Source organism: Saimiri boliviensis, chromosome 13 (genome assembly GCF_048565385.1).
Source record: "Saimiri boliviensis isolate mSaiBol1 chromosome 13, mSaiBol1.pri, whole genome shotgun sequence".
Taxonomy (NCBI): Eukaryota; Metazoa; Chordata; class Mammalia; order Primates; family Cebidae; genus Saimiri; species Saimiri boliviensis.
This window is the reverse complement of record NC_133461.1, coordinates 51,425,626-51,449,420: the sequence shown is the minus strand read 5'-3', so window position 1 is coordinate 51,449,420 and position 23,795 is coordinate 51,425,626. Positions and strand designations below refer to the sequence as shown.

The window sequence follows — 23,795 nt, the reverse complement described above, 5'->3', positions numbered from 1 at the left end:
CACAACTATATTCTGTGTACAACCGAACTACTTTAAATTCAAGGCAACAGATATATTAAAAGAAATAAATGGAAAAAGATATCATACAAATACTAATTAAAAGCATGAGGATGTTGCTACGTTAATATTAAACTGGTGGCTTAAATTATTAGGTATAAAGAGATGCTTTGTTATGATAAAAGGTAAGTTCAACAGGAATGTTTAACAATCAAATTTGTACACAACTCACAGCACAGCTTCAAAAATCTATAAAGCAAAAAAAAAAAAAAAGAAATCTATAAAGCAAAACTTCACAGAACTAAAAGAAAAAACAAAATAATCGAAAATAATGGTTGGAGATTTTAAGATACGTCTCTCAGTAATTCATAGAAGAAAAAAATTCTACAAATATAAAAAATTTGACATCACTAGTAACTAATTTGTTTTCATCTAATTCGTATGTGTAGAATCCAACAACTTTTCAATACACATTCTTCTCAAGTACTCAAGGAATGTTGACTGAACAGCATCATATACTAGGTCATAAGGCAAGTTAATAAATATCAAAAGATTGAAACCATATAAAGTATACTTTCTGAGCAAAATGGAATTAAACTAGAAATCAGTAATAAAATTATTCATCAAGGAAGAAATCATAAAGGAAATTTCAAAGTATTTTTAATTGATAAAATGTAATATCAAAATTTGTGAGATGCAGTTTAAGCTATGCTTACAGGACAATTTATAGCTTTAAAATGTATATTTAAAAGAAAGAAAACTGAAAATGCTACCATCATCTACTATCAGTAGCTAGAAAAAAAATGGCAACACAAAGTAGTACAAAAGATGTAACATAAACAAGAACAAAACTCAATGAAATAAAAGCACTAAGAGAAAATTAAGCCAAAAGCTGGCTGTTTGAGAATATTAATAATTAATAACCCTTAGCAGAAATAATCAAGAAAAAAGACAGAAATTACATTTTAGAAAAATTAAAATGGAGGGCATCAGTACGTATGCTATAGGCAGTAAAAGGAAAGTAAGAGAATATTAATATAAGCAGTAAAGGGAAAATAAGGAGATACTAAGAACAAGTTTATGACAATGTATTTAATAATTTAAATAAAATGGACAACTTCTTTAAAAAAAAACATAGCTTATAGAAACTGACACAGGAAATAGAAAACTGGAACAATTCTCTATCTGTTAGAGAAACTGAATCCATCATTTACAATATTCCCTGAAGTAATCTCCTGACTCAGATGGCTTGATTAGGGAACTCTTCTAAATCATTAAAGAATAAATAATACCTCACATCAATTTTTTTTGTTCCAGAGAACAAAAAGAAGGGGGCCAGTTTTCAATTATTTATGAAGCTGCCCAAACCTGAGAAGGACACGAGGAAAATGACAGGCCAAGATATCTCTCATGAATACAGGCACAAAAATGTTAAATAAGACTTTAGCAAATCAAATGCAGACTTCTTAAAAAAAAATCATACACTATAACCAATGAAATTTATTACAGAAATGTAAGCTGATTTAACTTTTGAAAAGTAATCAACATAATTCACTAAATCATCAAAGTTCTTTTTCAGAGTCAAGTATCTCAAACTATGGTAAAACCCTTGTCAGTAAAGAACAGAAAATATTTTTTAAATGCCAGAGCAGATCTGAAAAAGAAATTACAGAAATTCTAGAAATAGAAATATATATATTAAGAGCTCAAGGGATAGGTACAACAGATATAGGCCCAGTGAAAAATGAACTGGAAAACTGGTCAGAAAAAAATATACCTAGAATGATAAATGGTTGGAAATTCTGGAGGGACTAAGAAATATAAAGATACAGTTACAAGGTCTAGTCTAAGTTTAACTGGAGCCTTGTGGAAGAATTATTTGCTTGAAGAGATAATAACTGAAAAAGCCCAAAACTGATGAAAGATATCAACCTACAGATTTCAGAAATCCCAAGACACCAATCAGGATAACTAAAAAGAAATCTTCCAAACCCTGACTACAATGTGACAAAAAATAACTTTTTAATTAAAAAAAAAAAAAATCATACCTAAACATAGTAAAACTGCTGAAAATTCTAGATAAAACTCTTAAATGCAGTCAAATAAGCAGATTACCTTCAAAATATCAACCATTACATTGATAGTTGAATTTTCAATACATACAAGCCAGAATATAATGCAAGGATAAATGTAATGTGCTAACAGTAAACAACAACTAACCTAAGATCTGTCCTTGGAAAATATCTTTTTTTTTTTTTTTTTGAGACAAAATTTCGCTCTTCCTACCCAGGCTGGAGTGCAATAGCGCGATCTCAGCTCACCGCAACCTCCGCCTCCTCAGTTCAAGCAATTCTCCTGCCTCAGCCTCCCAAGTAGCTGGGATTACAGGCACGCACCACCATGCCCAGCTAATTTTTGTATTTTTAGTAGAGACGGGGTTTCACCTTGTTGACCAGGATGGTCTTGATCTCTTGACCTCATGATCCACCTGCCTCCTCACGGTCAGCTGGGTGTGGTGGCTCATGCCTATAATCCCAGAACTTTCAGAGGCCAAGACAGGAGAATCACTTGAGGCCAGGAGTTTAAGACCAGCATGGGCAATAAAACAAGATCCTATTTCTACAAAAAACACAAAAATTAGCCAGGCATGATGGTATGTGCCTGTGGTCCCAGCTTCTCAAGAGGCTGTGGCAGGAAGATTTCTTGAGCCCGGAAGTTTCAGGCTGCAGTGAGCTATGATCATGCCACTGCACTTCAGCCTGGATGACAGAGCAAAACACTGTCTCCAGAGGAGGCGGGGGGCGGGGGAAGAATGATGGTGAAATAAAGGCATTTCAGACCAAAACAAAACAAAAATACTGAAGGTCTGTCTCACCAGCAAACCAGAGCTAAAGGAAATAGTAAGAAATGTTATTTAGGAGGTGAAAAAAAGTGATCTAAGCTAGAAAGTCATATATGAAGGGAGAAACAAAGTATCAGAAATGGTAAGTAACTATGTAGATGAATCTAATGAATACTAACTTCAAAAAAACAGTAATAACAATCACTTGTGGTTAAACATATAGAGATTTAAAATACATGACAACAACAATGAAAAAGTCATTGAGGGAAGGAACAGAAATAAAGTATTTGATGGTTCTCTGATTGGGATATACAGTATATTATAATCTACACAGTAACCACCAGAATAATAATAAATATACAAGATTCCCCAATCAGAAAGTAAAAAAGGAATAAGAAAATTAATTATTGGCCAGGCACAGTGGCTCACACCTATAATCCCAGCACTTTGGGAAACCAAGGCAGGTGGCTCACTAGAGCTCAGGAGTTGGAGACTAGCCCGGGCAACATGGTGAAACCAAACTAAAAATAAAAAAATTTGCTGGGTGTGGTGGTGAGTGATTGTAGTCCCAGCTACTTGGGGGGCTGAGGCAAGAGGATGGCTTGAGCCTGGGATATCAAGACTGTAGTAAGCCAAGATCGTGTCACTACACTCCAGCCTGGGTGACAAAGCAAGATCCTGTTTCAAAAAATAATGATTTATAAAGAAGGCAAAAAAGAGCCGGGTGCGGTGGCTCAAGCCTGTAATCCCAGCACTTTGGGAGGCCGAGGTGGGTGGATCACGAGGTCAAGAGATCGAGACCATCCTGGTCAATATGGTGAAACTCCGTCTCTACTAAAAATACAAAAAAGTAGCTGGGCATGGTGGCACATGCCTGTAATCCGAGCTACTCAGGAGGCTAAGGCAGGAGAATTGCCTGAACCCAGGAGGCGGAGGTTGCAGTGAGCCGAGATCGTGCCATTGCACTCCAGCCTGGGTAACAAGAGCGAAAACTCCGTCTCAAAAAAAAAGAAAAGAAAAGAAAGCAAAAAAGAACAGAAAATGTGTAGATAACATGACACAGAGTACACTGTATGAGGGTCGGTTTAAATTAAGATACGTAAGTAATTACACTCAATACTGAGTGGTTGTTTTTTTTTTTTTTTTTTTTTTTTTTGGAGACAGAGTTTCGCTCTTGTTGCCCAGGCTGGAGTGCTAGAGTGCAGTGGCACAATCTCAGCTCACTGCAACCTCCACCTCCTGGGTTCAAGCCATTCTCCTGCCCCAGCCTCCCAAGTAACTGGGATTACAGGTACCTGCCAGCACGCCTAACTAATTTTTGTATTTTTAATAGAGATGGGGTTTCACCATGTTGGTCAAGCTGGTATCGAACTCCTGAGCTCGTGATCTGCCTGCCTCGGCCTCCCAAAGTGCTGGGATTATAGGAGTGAGCTACCTCGCCCAGCCAGCTAGACTGAGTTTTTAAAAAAACTACATCCTACTCATAATATCATATCTCTAACAGAAGGGAGGAGAATACCATGCAACACTAAAGAAAGCTTATTTAGCTATACTAATATCAGACAAAGTAGACTTTAAAAGCATTACCAGAGATAAGAAGAGATACTTCATAATGATGATACAAAGAACCAAAAGGCTGTAACATTTCTACATGTATATGTACACTAACAATACCTCCAAATGTACTAATCAAAAACTTAGCAGAGCTACAAGGAAAACCGGTCAATCCACAATTTGACCAGTACATTTTAAACATACAACTCTCAGTAATTGATAAAACAAACAAACAAAACATTACAAAGGCTAAAAAAAAAAAAAAAAAATCAGTAAGGCTACAGAGGATTCAAACAAGATTAACACACTTAACCTAACCTAATAGACATATATAGAACTCTGCACTCAGTGGCTAAACAAAACATATTATCTTAAAATACACATGAAACATTTGTAAAAACTGACCATATGCTGGACCCTAAAACAAATCTCAAGGAATTCCAAAGAACTCAGACTGTAAAATGTTATTTAACCACAATGCAATAAAGCCAGAAATCAAGAAAACAAAATTCTAATGTTTGGAAATTAAGAAATGTATTTTTATCAATCAGTGAATTTAAAAATAATTATGAAAATTAGAAAATATATGGAATTAAATAAATATGAATATACTACATATCAGAACTACTGAGGAAACTTATGCCCATTTTAAATGCATGTATTAGAAAGCTGAAAATTGATGAAAGAGGCATTCATCCAAACTCAAAAAAACAGCAAAATACATCAAAAGTAAAACGAAGAAAATCATAAATATCAGAAATTAATCATAAACAAAACCGTACAATGAGGTACCCAAAAGCAAAACTATTGCGATAATAATACTAAGATGATGTCTGCCTTTTTGCTAAATTCACAAATGCAAAAGTAGATATACTGCTAGAACCTCATTATAAATCAAGGCAATGACATCAAACTATTATCAGTCAATGTATTACTGACTGCCGCACACTTGCAGTTGAAGAAAGAAAAAGACAGTTTCACTAAAAAATGTGCTTGAGGAAGCAGTAAAAATTATTTAGTAAATTCTTCATGTCTTGTAAATAAATATTCAGTGACAAAATGGGAAAATAACAAACATCTGTCACAAAGTAAAATAATCAAGAAAAAGCAGTTTGTGATTGAGCTGCTAGCTGAACTAGGCACCTTTTTCATAGAACACCATTTTTACTTGAAAGAACAACTGTTAACTATATGTATCAAGGCATGGGTATTTGGCAGACATTTTCTCAAAAACAAACATAGTAAGCAAGAAAATCAACTGATAACATTTGTTGCCAAGATCAAATTTGAATTTTCAAGCAAGAATTTGGAATGTGCAACATCTACTACCTTAAGCCTGACAGCATCCCCATACTTAGGTACTTTTTCTGATGAGATTAGAGGTGATTTTAACCAACTAGTCTTTGGTATCACACAATAAAATATGTTAATATTTGGAAGAATTGTTTAACTCAGTAAACTTAACTTTCCAAATCACCAAAGCAAGATGTTACAAAATTATACATGAGCAAAAGATTCCAAGACCAATGGGCTTAAATGTACCAGAGCAAGAAATATGCAATCATATAATTTAAGATTCCACACTGCAACTAACCTTAAAAACAAAAACAAAAACAAAAACTTACTAAGATCTGCTATATAATATCAAACAAGGTTATCCACAAAAATCTGAAAAGGCTATTAAAATATTCTTCCTCTTTCTAACTACATGTCTCTGTGAGACTAGACTTTCTTCTACTACCACAACCAAAACATACTACAATAGACTGAATGCAGAAGTAGATGTGAATATATAGTGTCTTCTATTAAGGCAGGCATTTAACAAAAACTTGAAAAAATGTAAAATGATGCCATTCATCTCATAAAGATATTTTTCCTTTAATGTTATTTATTTTAACATGCAGTAATTTTATTTTTAACAAATTTTAATTTCTCAGCTTTAATTTCACAACTGAGAAAAACTTATAATTTATATTAACAATATAACCCACATCAAGCTCTTTTAAGTCCTCAATAATTTTCAAGAATATAATGGGGTTCTGAGACCAAGAAGTTTCAAAAATGCTGCAACAGAGAACAATCAAAGCCAAAAGTTGATGCTTTGAAAATATTTAAAAAGCCATTAACATCTGGCAAGAGTGATCAAAAAATATTTTAAAGCGGAAGTCACAAATAATGACATTAAAAAGAAAAAGGAAAATTATGACTACCGATACTGTTCACATTAAGAAAATAAGATTATTTCAAGAGCTTTTACTAGGGCCGGGCGCGGTGGCTCAAGCCTGTAATCCCAGCACTTTGGGAGGCCGAGGCGGGTGGATCACGAGGTCGAGAGATCGAGACAATCCTGGTCAACATGGTGAAACCCCGTCTCTACTAAAAACACAAAAAAGTAGCTGGGCATGGTGGCGCTTGCCTGTAATCCCAGCTACTCAGGAGGCTGAGGCAGGAGAATTGCTTGAACCCAGGAGGCGGAGGTTGCGGTGAGCCGAGATCGCGCCATTGCACTCCAGCCTGGGTAACAAGAGCGAAACTCCGTCTCAAAAAAAAAAAAAAAAAAAAAAAAAGAGCTTTTACTTTATTTTCATGCTAATGAATGTTCAAATTTATTAAAATGCTAAAAACCACAACTTACCAAAATAGGCAATTTATAAAATATAGAATATATAAATAGTCCTATTAACAATTAAAGAAATAATAAAAACTTCCTTGCAAAGAAAACTCCAGATTCAGATGGCTTTTCTAAAGAATTATACCAATCATTTAAGGAAGAAATAGAAATATTTTTTGTTTGTTTGTTTTGTTTTGTTTTTTTTGTTTTGAGACGGAGTTTCGCTCTTGTTACCCAGGCTGGAGTGCAATGGCGCCATCTCGGCTCACCGCAACCTCCGCCTCCTGGGCTCAGGCAATTCTCCTGCCTCAGCCTCCTGAGTAGTTGGGATTACAGGCACGCGCCACCACGCCCAGCTAGTTTTTTGTATTTTTAGTAGAGACGGGGTTTCACCATGTTGACCAGGATGGTCTTAATCTCTCGACCTCGTGATCCACCCGCCTCGGCCTCCCAAAGTGCTGGGATTACAGGCTTGAGCCACCGCGCCCAGCAGAAATAGAAATATTATGTAAATTCTTCAGGATAAAAAAAGTAGAAAAATTCTCCAGCTCCTTTTATAAAGCCAGCATAACCTTAAAATAAGAACTAGACAAAGGCATTGCAAGAAAGTGAAATTGCAGATCAATTATGCTGACGAAAAAAGATGCAAAAATTCTGACCAAAATTTTAACCAAATATAGCAATTTCTTTAAAAACACATGACCAAATGAGTCATCAAAAAGTAGGTTGCAAGACTGATTAAGCATCAAAAGTGTATCAGTTTATTTTACCATATTAATAGATTAAAGAGGAAAAATCTTAAAATTATCTCATTAGATGGCAAGAAAAGTACTTGATAAAATTTAACAACCATTCAAGATACAAATTCTTACTTAGCATGCCAGAAACAGAAAGGAGCTTCCTTAACCTGATAAGTTACCTACAAAACACTACAGCAAACATCATACTTAATGGTCAAACAGTGAAAGCTTTCTCTTTGAGATCAGGAACAAGACAAAGATGTCCTCTATCATCACTTCTATTCAGGAATGTACTGGAGGTCCTAGCCAGAGAAGTAAGGCAAGAAAAAAAAAAATAAAAGGTGTAAGGATTGACAAGAAAGAAACAAAACTCATTATTCACAAATGATATGATATAGAAAACTGAAAGCATCTACAGAAAAACTGTCAGAAATAAGAGTTCAACAAGAATGTGAGATTCAAATCAATTGCATTTCCATGTAAACAGCAACTGCAGTTAGAAAAGAAAACTTATAAAACAAAGACTAGATTTCAAGTGGCCTCAAAAAATAACAAAGTATTAAATATCCAGCAAGAAGCTCAATGAGAGACGTACAAATAATCTACAGGGAAAATCATAAAACTTCATTAACAGACATTAAAGGACTAAATAAATGAAAATATATGCAATGTTCACAATCTGCAAGACTGGATTTTGTAAAAATTTCAAGTCTTCCCAAATTGATTTAGAGTAATCTCAGTGAAAATTCATACAGGATTACATATATGTGTGTATAACCTGACATACTGGTGTTTAAGTGTATAGGGAAATGCAAAGAACCAACAGCCAAGATATACTTGGGGGAAAAAAAAAAAAAAGAAATAAGAACTTCTCAAATATATAAAGTATGACCAGATAGTGGAATTCATAAAAACAGACCAAGGAAACGATACGCACAGATCAGACACAGACCCACATATATATGGACACTAGATACAACATAAATTGCATGACAAAATAAAGATATTATGTTTAGTTTTACCAATAAGTAATGATGGGACAAAGAACTATTCATATGGAAACAAAACTGAACCTATCCTTCACATTATTCACAAAAACAAATTCTATCTAGCTGGTAATCCAGTTCATGACAACTGCCACATGAAGAACTATTTCAAGTTCAAAACAAAATGTTCTGATTATATCCTCAGTAGAATTTATCTTAGGGACAAGCATCTTATTGTCAGTGGTAATTTTGGTATTACATTGTTATATGTTTTACGTAAATTTGTAGAAAGCAAATATAGCAATGTCATTAAGGAATCCGAGATTTTTAGGATAAGAAAGAAGATGCTACTACATAAATTCAAAATTAAATAAAAATCCTTCCTGGCCGGGCGCGGTGGCTCAAGCCTGTAATCCCAGCACTTTGGGAGGCCGAGGCGGATGGATCACGAGGTCAAGAGATCGAGACCATCCTGGTCAACATGGTGAAACCCCGTCTCTACTAAAAATACAAAAATTAGCTGGGCATGGTGGCGCGTGCCTGTAGTCCCAGCTACTAGGGAGGCTGAGGCAGGAGAATTGCTTGAACCCAGGAGGCAGAGGTTGCGGTGTGCCGAGATCGTGCCATTGCACTCCAGCCTGGGTAACAAGAGCGAAACCCCGTCTCAAAAAAAAAAAAAAAAATCCTTCCTGAAGTAGAACTAGTTCGAAGAACTCAGTATTTTATCTTTTAAAAACAAAATGTTTACTAGATCTATCCATTACAAAGGCCTAGAAACAATGAAAACCCAGTAATGATAAATGCCCCAAGTATCCAAATTGTGCTCTCTAAATACCAATTCCCATTAAATTAAGGAAAATCAAGGACTCCTTGAAGGATTCCAGAAGCTGACTTCAGTTCTGGAGCAGAGAATATAATCAGCCTGATACCGCTCTCTCAAATCACAAAAACAAAGTGGCCATGAAATACTTGAGACATGTCAGAAGGACACAGGAGCCAAATGAAGAGGCTTCCATTGATCAGAGAAAAAATTTTCAACATAATAAAGAATGACTGTGATAGATTGAAACATTAAAAATATAAAAAAGTTTAAGTTCAGATAATAAAAACAAAACTGTTAAACTGAATGGTAACATACACAGGTTGCTAGAGACCAACTCATTCGGAAAACTGATAAAAGGACAGAATCAAGCCTTTATCACGATTTTCCCACAGGAACTCTCTTAGTTTCAGCATAACCCAATATTTAATGAAAGAAAGTTTTTCTTTTTAAAATAATTACAGCTAATAAATGCAGGAGGGATTATAAAATTAGAAATTCACCATTCTGTGATCCCAAAGTGAAATTAAGGATCTGGTCCACAAGCACCAATGACTACTAAAACCATTAAGCGATAAGTAGACAGGGAACTTTGTAATACATTGATCAGTCTGGTATCAACTGTACCCATTGATCAATCTTAACATTATTAAAAATGGAACAATCAAACATGTGCATTCTGATCTGATACTATAGGAAATACAAAGCACCACCAACACTAAACCTCATTAATTACACCTCTCCAATGACCAGTTTACATGAAATAAGAGAAACAGGAACACATTAAAGGACCACAAGAATACAATTAACCAAATCCAGAATGTTAAAAATTCTACACAACATATGACCCAGTTCCTTTAACAAATAAATGAAGATTTAAAAAGATAAAATGATACAGATTAAAAGATACTGAGACACATACCAACCAATGCAATCAGAATCCTGTTTGGATTCTGATGCAAACTGCTATTAAAACATTTAGGTTTTTAATAACTTCTTGGCCTTTTGGCTAAGATCAAGTGTAAAACATTAATTTTTTTTTAGATAACTGATAAAAATTGAAAACAGATTGAATATTACAAGACATAAATTATGGTTAACTTAGCTGGGTAAGAGAATAGTCCTGTCTGCTAGAGGTGCATATGAAAATACAGTATCTACTGCTCAAACTGAATGATGTCTGGGATTTGCTGTGAAATACTTCAGATTTATTAACAAATTAATTGTATTAAAAATTAAAATAAATAGGTAGGTTGGTGGACAGGTAAATGAATACAACTTTCTCAGGGACAGAATCGATTTTAGGTGAATTCAAATTAAACATAAAAGCAAAACAATAAAGCTTTTAGATAACACAGAAAACTCTCATGTTCTCAGAGTAAAGCAAGATTTACTAAACAAAACTTAAAAATCATTCAACAGAAATGTGCCATACTATAGATAAACAGTATCTACCTCACATGATTTTAAAGGTACTTACTGCTGGTAAAAGAGACTGCATATTTTGATTGGAATCTGCTATTGTAGCAAGGTATACCAAGTTTGTGTGCAACATCTGCTGATACCTATTAAAACAAAACAAATATCAATATTTAAAAATAATCATTTCTAAAGTTTCATAGGAAATTTGTTACCCAAACATCAATAGCACTTCAATTTTCCTATTTACTCTGCAAAAGTTCCGAATGATAAATAATATCTTTAAAGATAATAATCAGCTCAGAGATCTTACAATGTATGCTAAATAGTGTTCTAATTGTTTTATATGCATATATATTTCACTTAATCCACAAACCAAAACTATGAGGTAGGAGCTCTTTTCTCCATTTTACAGATAAGAAACTAATGTTTAGAGAGGCTGATAACTTGCACATGATTGCATAGCTAGTAGATGAAATAACTGATGTATGTAATAGCTCCATACTAGTACATTTAGTATACTAGTAGATTTAGTTTTTTAAAAAATCAATAAATAAAGGAGTCCAGTGAAATATGCTTATCCTGGCTGGGCACAGTGGCTCATGCCTGTAATCTCAGCACTTTGGGAACCTGAGGCAGGCAGATCACTTGAGGTCAGCAGTTCAAGATCAGCATGGCCAACATGCTGAAACCCCGTCTTTACTAAAAATACAAAAATTAGCTGGGCATGGTGGCACAAGCCTGTAATCCCAGCTACCTGGGAGGCTGAAGCAGGAGAATTGCCTAAACCCAGGAGGCGGAGATTGCAGTGAGCCAAGATTGCACCACTGCACTCCAGCATGGGCAAGAGTGAGACTCCGTCTGAAAAAGAAAAAAAAATATGCTTATCCCTTTCCTTCTGCCATTTTCATTTTGCTAGAAACCTCAAACCCAAGTACAGTGAATATGGTCTACTAAAATGCAGGAAAGAGAGTGGGAACCACACCTTTTCTTCCTTCTTACTACCGTAGCAATAACCAACAATTTATGCTGGCTGTGTTTATACTACCCATCTCAGCATATAGAGAAGGCAGTAAATAGGTCATCTCCAACTACAGAAAAAAAGAGATATGCTAAAACACAAAGATGGAGGAAATGTTATAATACCAACAACACTCAAGATTAACTTTAATAAAGCAAATTCATTTTCTCTCATACAAAAACGTAGATAAAAATGAAAATTTTTCATTGGCCTTTTCTAACTAATATATTTTCTGTAAAACTGCATTAATCTATAGCATTCATCAAATAAACATATCCTGTTTTTTCTTTTGAGACAAAGTGTCACTGTCAGCCAGACTGGAGTGCAGTGGTATGATCTCAGCTCACTGTAATCTCCACTTCCTGGGTTAAAGCGATTCTCCTGCCTCGGCCTCCCAAGTAGTTGGGATTACAGGCATCCACCACCATGCCCAGCCAATTTTTTGTATTTTAGTAGAGATGGGGTTTCACCATGTTGGCCAGGCTGGTCTTGAACTTCTGACCTCAGGTGATCTGCTCGCCTTGGCCTCCCAAAGTGCTGGGATTACAAGTGTAAGCCACCACACCTGGACTAATTTAGCATATTCTAAGATGATTCAAGGTTCAAAGATGAACATTAACAAAAAAGTAGCAAAAACTCATATTCTTGTATAAGAAATGTTTCAGGCAAAGTTATCACATCTTAAAGAATTAAATTAAAGTTGGACTATCAATTCCCAGATGGCTGTCATGTATTAATCTTTCCCTTTATTTTCCTTTTGCTTCTCCTACAATGAGAAACAAGAACACTTGTTAAGGTTGAGGAGTTTTTTTTTTTTTCTCTTTACTCACAAATGAATACTGACAACCTGAGAAAGAAAGAATATCTGAAGAACAAAAGAAATTAAATCCACCAAAAAAGGCAGAATTTAAGATTCTCTCTAAGTCAATGTGAGCCCCATTTGCTTAAAGTGTTCACCAAGTATATGTGAGAAATGAGGTCTAACCCAGTATGTAGAGAATGAGGGAAATGATCATACGTATATTTCAAAAAGCTGAAAATATAAACAGTGTAAACTTTTGCTGACTCAGTTGGTTCTAGACCTAAACATACACCCTCCGTGACATATACTATCCTTGGTGCTATCTGGAGTTCTTAAAAGCCAAAAGTAAAAGTAATTACAGTTATTCATCACTTAACAATGGGGATACATTCTGAGAAATGTGTTGTTAGGTGATTTAATCTTTGTTGTGCAAACATCATCAAGAGTACTTAAAATAAACCTAAATGGCGTATCTTACTACACACCTAGGCCATATAGTAGAGCTTATTGCTTCTAGGCTACAAACTTGCAAAGCCTTTTACTGTATTTAATACTTTTGGTGTACTGTACTGATTGGTAAGTATTTGTGTATTATTTAAATAGAAAAGGTGCAGTAGAATTACAATATTATAATCTTATGGGTATTATAGTAGAAATGGGTATTATAATCTTATGAGTTATTATAGTAGAAATATGGCATTATAATCTTTCGGTTTGTTGTTAACCAAAAATGCGTTACGTAGTGTCATGATTGTATTCTAATCAGTGCTTCTAAGTTTTACCATTCCATGGCTGACTTGAGGAAGCGATCTCCTTATTATTGATTATCATTCGTTAAACCAAAGTAGATCAGCTAGCTAATTTTTTTAAAGAACATTTTCAAATATGCAGACAAGATTCATCTAAGCAACAATATATGTAATGAAAAAGATCATATAAAATACAAAACATACAAGAGATTAAACAGTAAGATAACCTAGCACTCAGATCTTAGTTTCTCAATAATCATCTACACACACACACACACACACACACACACACACAAAATCAGGGCTTGGAGAAAAGGGTGACTACCAACTCACACAGGAAAAAAAATCAGGATGAGTCTAGAACATTTTGTGGCACAAAAAAAATAAGACAATGTTCAAAACATAACGAAGACATATCAAGAAGCCAGCTTGAGGGGCTCCCACTGGCCAAATCTAGAAGAATTAAAGAAAATAATAAAGAGATTATAACGTAGAGAATACAGTAATAATGTTTAAGTCTATGGAGATATAAGTGAATGAAAGAATGAAGGAATAGGAGGAGGAGAAATTTCTTCCTTACAGTACGATTTAAGTAAAAGTAGAAGGAATGATAGATTTAGTCATCATTTGGCAACCATCTGAAGTGTTAACTATCTTAGGTAAAAATCACTGGATTTTTGGTGGATGCTAAAGGTAATGTGTTGAAGTATGATGAGAAACAATGTAAGTGTGCCTCAAGGTATTAGATATGCATGAATTACAAGAAATAGTACTTTTATGGTGAACAAACCATAAAGGTAAGATATCACTTAGTTAAGATACTATTTTAGGCCAGGCACGGTGGCTCACGCCTGTAATCCCAGCACTTTGGGAGGCCGAGGTGGGTGGATCATGAGGTCAAGAGATCGAGACATGGTCAACATTGTGAAACCCTGTCTCTACTAAAAATACAAAAAATTAGCTGGGCATGGTGGCGCGTGCCTGTAGTCCCAGCTACTCAGGAGGCTGAGGCAGGAGAATTGCCTGAACCCAGGAGGCGGAGGTTGCGGTCAGCCGAGATCACACCATTGCACTCCAGCCTGGGCAACAAGAGCGAAACTCTGTCTCAAAAAAAAAGATACTATTTTAACTAAGTGATCAAAGTTATCACCAATATTGGGACAAACTGCTATCACAAGGCTACTGAGGATGCACTGTTAAGGACACAATATCACATCAGTGGTACTCCTGCTAAAAATGTATAATGTGAATTTAATCTTGCATGGGAAACACCAGTTAAATCCTAAATGAGGGACACTCCACAAAACTAGTGTTCTGTACTCTTCAGTAACGTCAAAATCATGGAACGGACCCCCAGCTTAAAGTATAACGTAAGAGACATGACAACTAAATACAACACCAGATCCTGCACTGGACCCCAGACCAGAAAATATACACTAATGGGACAAGCAGCAAAATTCAAAAAAGCCCTAAACATTAGATAATAGTATTGCATTCTTGATTTTAGCAATTATACTCTGGTAATTTAAGAGTATGCGCTTGTTTGTAGGAAATACACACTGAGGTTATCAAAAGCAAGAGGGATTCATATTTGCAATTACTCTCAAACGTTTCTGAAAAATACGGGTAAAGAAATGAATAAAAAAAGCAAATGGGGTATGTTATCCTTTGAAAAACTTCAGCGTAGCACATACAGGAATTCTTTGTACTATCTTTGAAACATTTTTGTAAGTGTGAAATTATTTCAAAACAAAAAGGCTTTTTGTGTTTTTTTGTTGGTAGTGGTGGTGGTGATGGTGTTTAAGAAGAAACAGATCTCAATGTGTTGCCTGGGCTGTTCTCAAACTCATGTCATCAAAGCAATCCTCCCACCTCAGCCTCCAAAAGCGCTGGCATTTCAGGCATGAGCCATCATGCCTGGCCAAAACAAAAACTTAAGACACCACTTTTCAGTAATTTGATGTGCAAAAATATTTTAAAGTTGTCTAATATCTACTGCTCACAGGGATAGCTGAAAACTAGGACTCTAAAAACCTGGCTGGGGGAAAGCGAACCAATACAATCATTTTACTGGTTAATTTGTCAACTTACCGTGGTCTTTAACCCAGTAATTCCATTTCTAAAACTATAACCTACATAAATATTAAAAACAACAATATCTATAAATGTGCATGCATACATATAAACTCATATATGTAAATACACAGAAAAAATGTTTGGAAGGATACATACTACAGCATCAGAAGCAGTTACTCCTACAGAGGGGAGGGAGATAAGACAGTGGCATGTAAAAGGTGACATCTCCACAAACTTACACTTTATAATTTTTTTTTTACAATGACCATATGTGACTTTTTAAATTTAAAAACACTTTTAAACAAAGAGGAAAAAGTAATGGAAATTTGGAATTAAACAGTTACAGTAAGTCACATGACAGCAAGAGACCAATACAATGTGAAAACCAAACAAAGCAAGACCCATGGATGCTGGGAATCATCTGCCTGAGGATATACCAGTGAGATCTCTAGAAAAGATAAATGTGTTCCAAAACAAGGGTGAGAATAAAATAGTCAGCCCTCAGTATCCACAGGGTCTGTATCCACAGTTTAACCAAGCATGCACTAAAAATATTTTGTGGAAAAAAAAAAAGACAGTTGTGTCTGTATTGAAGATGTAGACTTTTTTCTTATTCCCTAAACCAGGCGTCCCCAAACTTTTTACACAGGGGGCCAGTTCACTGTCCCTCAGACCATTGGAGGGCCGCCACATACTGTGCTCCTCTCACTGACCACCAATGAAAGAGGTGCCCCTTCCTGAGTGTGGCAGGGGGTCGGATAAATGGCCGCAGGGGGCCGCATGCGGGCCATAGTTTGGGGACGCCTGCCCTAAACAACACAGTACAACAACTATTTACATAGTATTTATATTGTATTAGGTATTATGAGCAATCTAGAGATTATTTAAAGTTTACAGGAGGACGTGAGTAGGTGATATGTGAATCCTACACCATTTTATATTAAGGACACGAGCATCTTGGACTTTGGTATCCATGGGGAGTCCTGGAATCAATTCACCAAGGATACCAGGAGTCAACTATATTCTACTGCTGTGTTGACCAATGTAGCAGCCACTAGACACAATAAAATATGGCTAACCCAAAATGAGATGTGTTATTAAAGATATACAACAGGTTTCTATTACTTAGGAAAAAAAAAAAAGCAAAATATCTCAATATTTTTATTTTGGAAATAATGAGTTAAATAAAATGTATTACTAATATTAATTTCACCTGTTTCTTTTTACGTGTTTACTGTGTCTACTAGAAAATTTAAAATCACACATGTGGCGTGCATTTATATTTCTCATGGACAGTGCTGTTCTATTCTAAAGACTTTTAATAGTACATTCAACTTATTCAACCACATCAGATTCTATCAGGCCATATTATTTACTTCAGATACATCACTTTAAAATAAGAAAGTTCAGTCCTTATAAATGATAATCAATTCTCTACTTATTAGATAGAAGCTTTGTTTTCTCTACCACATACATGGATACAACTCAATACCCTACATTAATGAAGATCTAACTTTTCCACAGATCAGACTACACATACATTTGAAGTCATTATTGTATAATGCAGGGCTAGAAGTATAAGAAACAAATTGATACCCAATCTCCTCCCAAAGAAAGTTTTCTTTTATAAAAATTAAGAAAAGTCACACAAAAGCTTGTACACAAATGTTCATAGCAATATTATTCATAATTAGCCAAAAGTACGAACAACACAAATGGTCATCACTGATGGATAAATAAAATGTGGTACAGTGGTATAATGGGAAAAAAAAAATACTTGGCAATAAAAAGGAATGAGGTACTGAATCATGCCTCAACATGGATGAACCTCAGAAGTATTATGCTAAGTGAAAAATAAAAATGTCAGTTAAAACTGATCACACAGTACAACAATCCATTTATATGAAATGCCACAACAGGCAAATTCACACAGACGATAATAGATTAGTGGTTGTCAGGGGGTGAGGGGTGGGGTTACTGACTGCCAACAGACACCCGTTTTCTTTTGGGGATGTGAAAAATGCTGTAAAACCAAATGATGTAAATATCAGCACAACTCTATGAATATATTTAAAAACACTAAATTGTACACTTCAAAATAGGTGAATTTTATGGTATGTGAATATCTCAATAAAGCTGTCCGTAAAAAGTAAAAAATTAACCAATACAAAAAACTGATTTAAAAAAAAAAAGTTTCATATCAATCTTACTGAGAACACTCTGAGGTCTTTCCTTTATTCTGAGAGTCCATAATACACTGAATAAGATGGTTGTTGTCATCCAACATCTGAAACAGAATTAGAAAAGGTTTAGTATAAATCTAGTGAGTGCATCAAGTAAAATTTTAAAACTAGAAAATTCAGAGAGGGAGGGCATTAGTAAATACTGCTTGTACAAGAACTCTAGAGTGGATCCCTTAACAAAATACTGTTATCCCCAGCAAATTATTACAGATCATAAAACACTAAGCAAACATGGAAACATAAAAAAAACAAAATTTTCTTAAAATTACTTTATTAGTGTTGCTACCTGCTGCTACGAAGTATTTTAAAATTCTTGTAAATAACAAATCTAATTTAAAGCAAGATTAGTGAATCAGCTCTCTTGAATAAAATTTTATTATGTACTAAACTGTTTAAATCTCTTGTAAAAATATGTCATGCACAGTTTATATGGACAATCCTTTCGATAACTGATTTTCCGTTTCAGATTTCTAGAAACGTTTCATCTATACAGAAACTGAATCCCCTTGAGTCTTTTTAATATAGCTCACCACAGAAAATCTTATTTTACACCTTTGGAATGATATCATGTTTAATCAATAATGTTTTAGTATTCCAATTATTCTCCCTCTGAATTATAAACAAGCCCAGAAGGGAAAATTTGAATTTCTTTTATATCGAACATTTAATTGCCTACGCTCTCTGTAAAAGAAGTTTTAGTCAGTTAAGAGTCTGGGTTGGCTTTTCACCATTCTAATGCTTTGGAGTAGTAAAGAAAAATTCTGTCCTTCGCCAGAATGAAATAAATAAATGAAAACTTCAGCCCAGGAGTCTTGATGAGGTAGCTGGCTAGTTTCCAAGCTTTATAACAGCATGGTTTTGTGATTCACCAATTGTAAGATAATAATTAAACATAATAATTTCTATGCATGTGTAACATGTTACAGACTTTATGAGTTTACTTCATAATTAAGCTGTTTCAAATGTTTAAAAGGAAAAACATACCGATTTATCATTCTATCATCTTTTAACAATTCAAAGCAATTTTGAGGGTTAAATAATTCATCTAAGTAAAGTGGAGCTGAAGAAAGTACTGATTGTAGCAATTAAAAGGCCAGTTTCAATGCCAGTTGTGCCATTTTGAGCAAGTTACTTAAGATTTCAGGGGCTGATTAAGCCGTTAAGATCTACAGACTCAGGAGATGCTCCTCCAGAACCTGCCCCACCCTACCAGGATTCAAAAGTATTAGCACAATACCAAATTACTCTATCTCAATAAAAGGAACATCCATTTAACATTAACTGTGACATTTTTCTGAACATGAATCATAATCTACACTTGCTGGGGGGAAAAAACCATTAACATGATCTGCTAATAAATGCAGTTATTTCTTAAATAGAATCATTGGACGACAAAAAGAAAAAAAAAGTCTTTAAAATGTACCAATCCAATCCTCAAACTAATGATTTCACAAATTATTTCCAGTATATTCCTCAAACGATTGAACTTCGACATTAGAATATCTATCTCACATCTAATATCAATCTCTCCCATTGTAGAATAAGGCACTTAATTTGGAACCCATTTTTCTCTTCAGCTGAGAATAGAAAATAATAGATCAGCATCCTCCAAATTAATCATCCATGATAAATATCTTAAGACTTATGTTAAGAGAAACTATAGAAAAAAAAAACACTGGACTTTTTCTGTGCATGTACAACGTTACAGACTCTATAAGTTTACTTCATAATTAAGCTGTCTTAAAAGTTTAAGAGGAAAAATCGAATTTAAAATTTAAAAACTAGAAAATTCAAAGAGGGAGGGCATTAGTAAATACGGATGCAAAAATAAAGAAGGTGAACCCTCCAGAAACGCAGTTTTGTGTGTGTACTTGGAGCTGTTTGCCAGGCTGCAAACTTAACTCAGTGCACTACACGAAAGCACTGCATTTCCAGGCACTGTCAAGCTCGTTTGTTCATAAAATAAAGCAACAGTTGGGCAAATGTCAAATGCCATACTTCGAAGAACCTGACAGTAAACAGAAACCAATTAGCAGAAGCTACGTAGTCTGAGTGGTACTAAAACTTAACTTTTTTTTTTTTTTTTTAACTATTTTGACCTTTGCTCTACTCCATAAAACAAAACAAAAATATTTAAGGTAAACTGCTAAATAGAGCAGTAACTTTTGAAAGCCTAGGTCAGTAAAATTTAGAACGCTGCCTTGCTAGTAGGCAACAAGGGGTGAGAGGACAATAAAGAACCTTTGTGTTCCGACTGGCAGTAACACAGCAGCGACCGCAGCAGCGCTATCGTGTAAAAAGGACGCAGCTCCCCGTGTATTTATCACGACTTATATAATTGGTCACGATAGTCTCCACCACTAGACTGTAAGCTCCAGGAAGGCAGGATTCATGACTCACCACAGTAGCCTCAGCGCCTAAAACAGGCACTCAAAAAATACTTGCTACACAAGTAAATGAACAGGCGGCGACGTAGAAAGGAAAAGGGAAGAGGCTCTGGGGGTAACCCCAAAGTCCATGGGGACCTTCCCTGGCCGCTCCTCACACTCTACTAAGGTTCCCTCCAGCGTCCCCCAAGTTCTCGAGAGAGCTCCCCAACTCGGCTGAAATGCAGAGCAGCGAGCAACGCTCTGACTTTCCCTCCGCCTGCTGTGACCCGCGGCAGGGTCCGCACGAAGCAACTGCGGCGCGCGAGGCGGGGCGACGCCAAAGTAACTCTGGAGCACCGCGCTGGGCCGCTGGCCCGACACACGCCCTTCCCCGCACGGCCACCGCCGGGCGCACGCGCCCCGCTGCCCGAACGCCGCCCCCTCCCTAGAGAAATCAGGCGGCGGTGGCTTGGGCTTTTGTGTCTGCAGAAAAGCGCGTGAACGCGCGAGACTCCGAGAAAAACCGGTTCACCCTCTTCCGCCACCCACTCAGGCACAGCCCGCAGCTCGGGTTCCCACACACGGCCGCTTCCCAGCAGGCCCGCCTCCGCCTCCGCCCCCGGCCCGGCCGACTCCGGGCCCAGCCCTTCCCCCCCGTGTCTGTCTCTCCCAGACGCGGGAAGGACCTGGCATCCCCGACCCCGCGCGGTTTCACCTTCTGAATCGCAGCGGGAGTGATCTCCCCCTTGCCTCGCTGCCTTGGGGCTGCGAACGCCACAGACATGTTGCCGCCGTCACCACTATCGGCAAGTCCCGAGCGCTCCTGGTGAACGGCAAACTGGGGGAGAGACGCCGGCCTCTCGGGCTAAACCATCTTGGGAAAGCGAGAAGGGGGGAAGCTCTGGGGCCGAGCGGACAGGCGGCGGAGCCAGCCTAAAGGAGACACGCTGGCCCAGGGACGTCTCGTGTCTGCTCGCTCTGGGGGACCCCTATCCCCGGCCGAACTTCTTTGACCGCCCTCGTATCCCGCGACCTCTCTTTCTGGGCACCCCCCGGCCCTTTGAGCTAATGGTAGAGTCCTGCCCCATTCCTCCCTCCGCTTCAGCGATTCAGGAAATGGTCCCGCCGCCGCGGGAGAGGCAGAGGCTGGGGCAGCCCTGTCACAGGAAATGCGAGCGGCCCGAGCCGGCCCGCCCCCTTCGCGCGGTTGCAACTTGCCTCCGTCTCCGGCGCTCAGAAGCCTCTCCCTGACTGCGTTGCGGAGCGTGCTCTAGATCTATCAAGTTCAGTTTTTCCAACTTCATCCTTACTTACGCGTGCTGGCAAGAAGTGGCCGCCCGGAGTTGTCCGGGCAGCCCGGAGAAGGGAGGAAGGTCAGGACTCGGGAGTTCGTGCAAATCCGTGGAGCGTCTGCCGAGATAGGGCAGAGGTGGCAGGACTAAGTGAACGCGGATTCGCTGGTTTAAATGGCTCGGCTACGCCCTACATGCGCACCTCCGAGTCCACAGTCTCGCACCACGGACAAAGTCGTGCCTAACAATTGGAGAGTAACCCCCACCCAAAATCGGGACACCAAGGTTGTGTCCAGTGCCCAAGGGCGGTCAGCCAGCGTGGCTGGAGCGGACGGAGAAGAGCTCGCCTCTTGGGACAAACCCTTAGCGGAAAAGTGGGTCGATTCCGTCCTGCTTGGCTCTTTGGAATTAAGTTGTGAAACAGGGCATCCTCACTGTGTTTTTACTGAGAGTACTTAATGCCTTGTAAATTAGGCCCAAGCCGCCAGGCTTCAAGTCAGTGTAAGGGAAAAAGGCAAAATTTTCAAATTATGGAAGGAACACAGGCAAATGTGGGTTTCGTGTTGCTGCGGGGTTTTATATAAAGTGTTACCAAACGTTAATGAATAATAAAAAATTAGTATTTCCGTTTTTTATATGAAGTAAATTGGAAAAACAAAAAAACACATATTTTTAAAAATTTAATCACTTGAGGCCACGAGTTTGAGACCAGCCTGGGCAACAGAGACCCTTTCTCTACAGAAATGTTTTAAATTGGCTGGGTGTGGCGTTGTGCACCTCTAGTTCCGCTGTTCGGGAGGCTGAGATGAGAGGATCACTTGAGCCCAAGAGGTGGAGGATGCAGTAAGCCATGACTACACCACTGTACTCCATGTTGGGTGACACAGCCAAGACTCTGTCTCAAAAAAAAAAAAATTACATATCAAATAAATGCTTTTCACAAAAATGTCAAGAGTTTCATTAAATCTGGATGCATTCTTTGTTAGGCTTTATACTGGAATCCTAGGATACAATTGTGAATAAGCTAGACATGGAACCTGCTTTCAAGGAGCTTATACACTAAGGGGACTAACAGAGCAGAAATAAACAAATATGTATATATGTAAAGTCCTAAGAAAAACTAGCCCAAAAAAGGAACTAACAGAATGACAGGGACACTTACATGAGTTAGTGTGGAAAGTCTTCATGATTATATTTAAACTGAGACCTGAAGGATGAAGACTCAAGCTGTCCTAAGGATATAGGGAAGAAAGTTTATACTCCTACTGATAGCAATTATTCTTAATTGTTGTCTTTCACTATTCTAAGCCTTAAAGAACACACTCTTATAGCTGGACTTGATATAATCACACCAAATTGGAAAACTTCTGTCGAATTGAAAAACCAATTATTGTCCAGCATTATCACTGTGCCCTCAACACCTGGCATGCAGAGTCATGTCTTGATGCTTTACACAAAAGTACCTTAGTACTTAGTAGCTAAGAACAATATTTCAATAGGATACATGAATCATAAATAGTTTTACTGCTCCAATTCTGTACACTTGGCAGATAGCACTGAAACTTTAAAGGGCAACATGAACCAGTAGGAACACTTGTCTAATTTCTATATCCTAGCCAAAAACAAATAGTCCAGAGGGACTTCTACCCAGGGAAGTACCCAGAGATAGGTGCCTTTTTTGTTTAAATTACAGCTTCCCAACTGTGAGAAAGGAAAATCCACTGAAAACAGGTTATGGGTTGGCCTGAGGTGTTTATTTCTTCAGAGTAGCAGGGTAGAGCTTAGAGCACCTATAGCCTACAGGCATGGATAACCAGTCTTTTCTGTGACACCATGTATGCCATAAAAATACTATTATTTTATGTGACTGATCACATGAAATCAGTTGAAAAGCATTGTTCTGTAAGTCCTGCCAGAAATACAATTGATATCCTTGAGAGAAGATACTTAAAAAGAACTCTACTTCACCCTCCGGCTTCCTTTCTAAAACCCAATCAGTCCAATCAGCCTGACCTGGAAAAATAGAAAATTCAGAAAGAGAAAAGATTGAGACTGAAGCCTGGAGGATCGGTCTTAAAATGTTGAAGCCTTTGTAATTTAAGAGTCCTGAGCTAGGGAATACTTAGGGGAACATAATAAGTCCTGTCTCATCTGACCACTAGTTTCGAGAGGAATCCCGAGGTAGCCTGAGTGGTGGCAGAGTTGGTAGAAAGAGAAGAATAAACAGTCTCCAGCATTTGGTTAAGGAAGAAAAGGAAAATAAATATGGGAAGT

General features: G+C 37.2%; 1 protein-coding gene across 10 annotated transcripts in view; it reads right to left on the bottom strand.

Moving 5' to 3' along the window:
- SS18 (SS18 subunit of BAF chromatin remodeling complex) overlaps positions 1 to 21,669 on the bottom strand; it is a 465,179-nt gene extending 443,510 nt beyond the window's left edge. For 5 of the 10 annotated variants that reach the window (XR_012513138.1, XR_012513137.1, XR_012513140.1 and 2 more), the window contains exons 1-3: positions 20,945 to 21,097; positions 17,828 to 17,904; positions 11,031 to 11,115 (exon numbers count right to left, since the gene is read on the bottom strand). Coding sequence is in view for 5 of the 10 variants with exons in the window: in XM_003924771.4 (XP_003924820.1) it covers positions 11,031 to 11,115; positions 17,828 to 17,904; positions 20,945 to 21,013 (231 nt within the window). In the remaining 5 variants the exon portion in view is untranslated. The other 5 variants (XM_074383658.1, XM_074383659.1, XM_003924771.4 and 2 more) reach the window with 5 other exon arrangements.
- Positions 21,670 to 23,795: the final 2,126 nt, after the last annotated feature.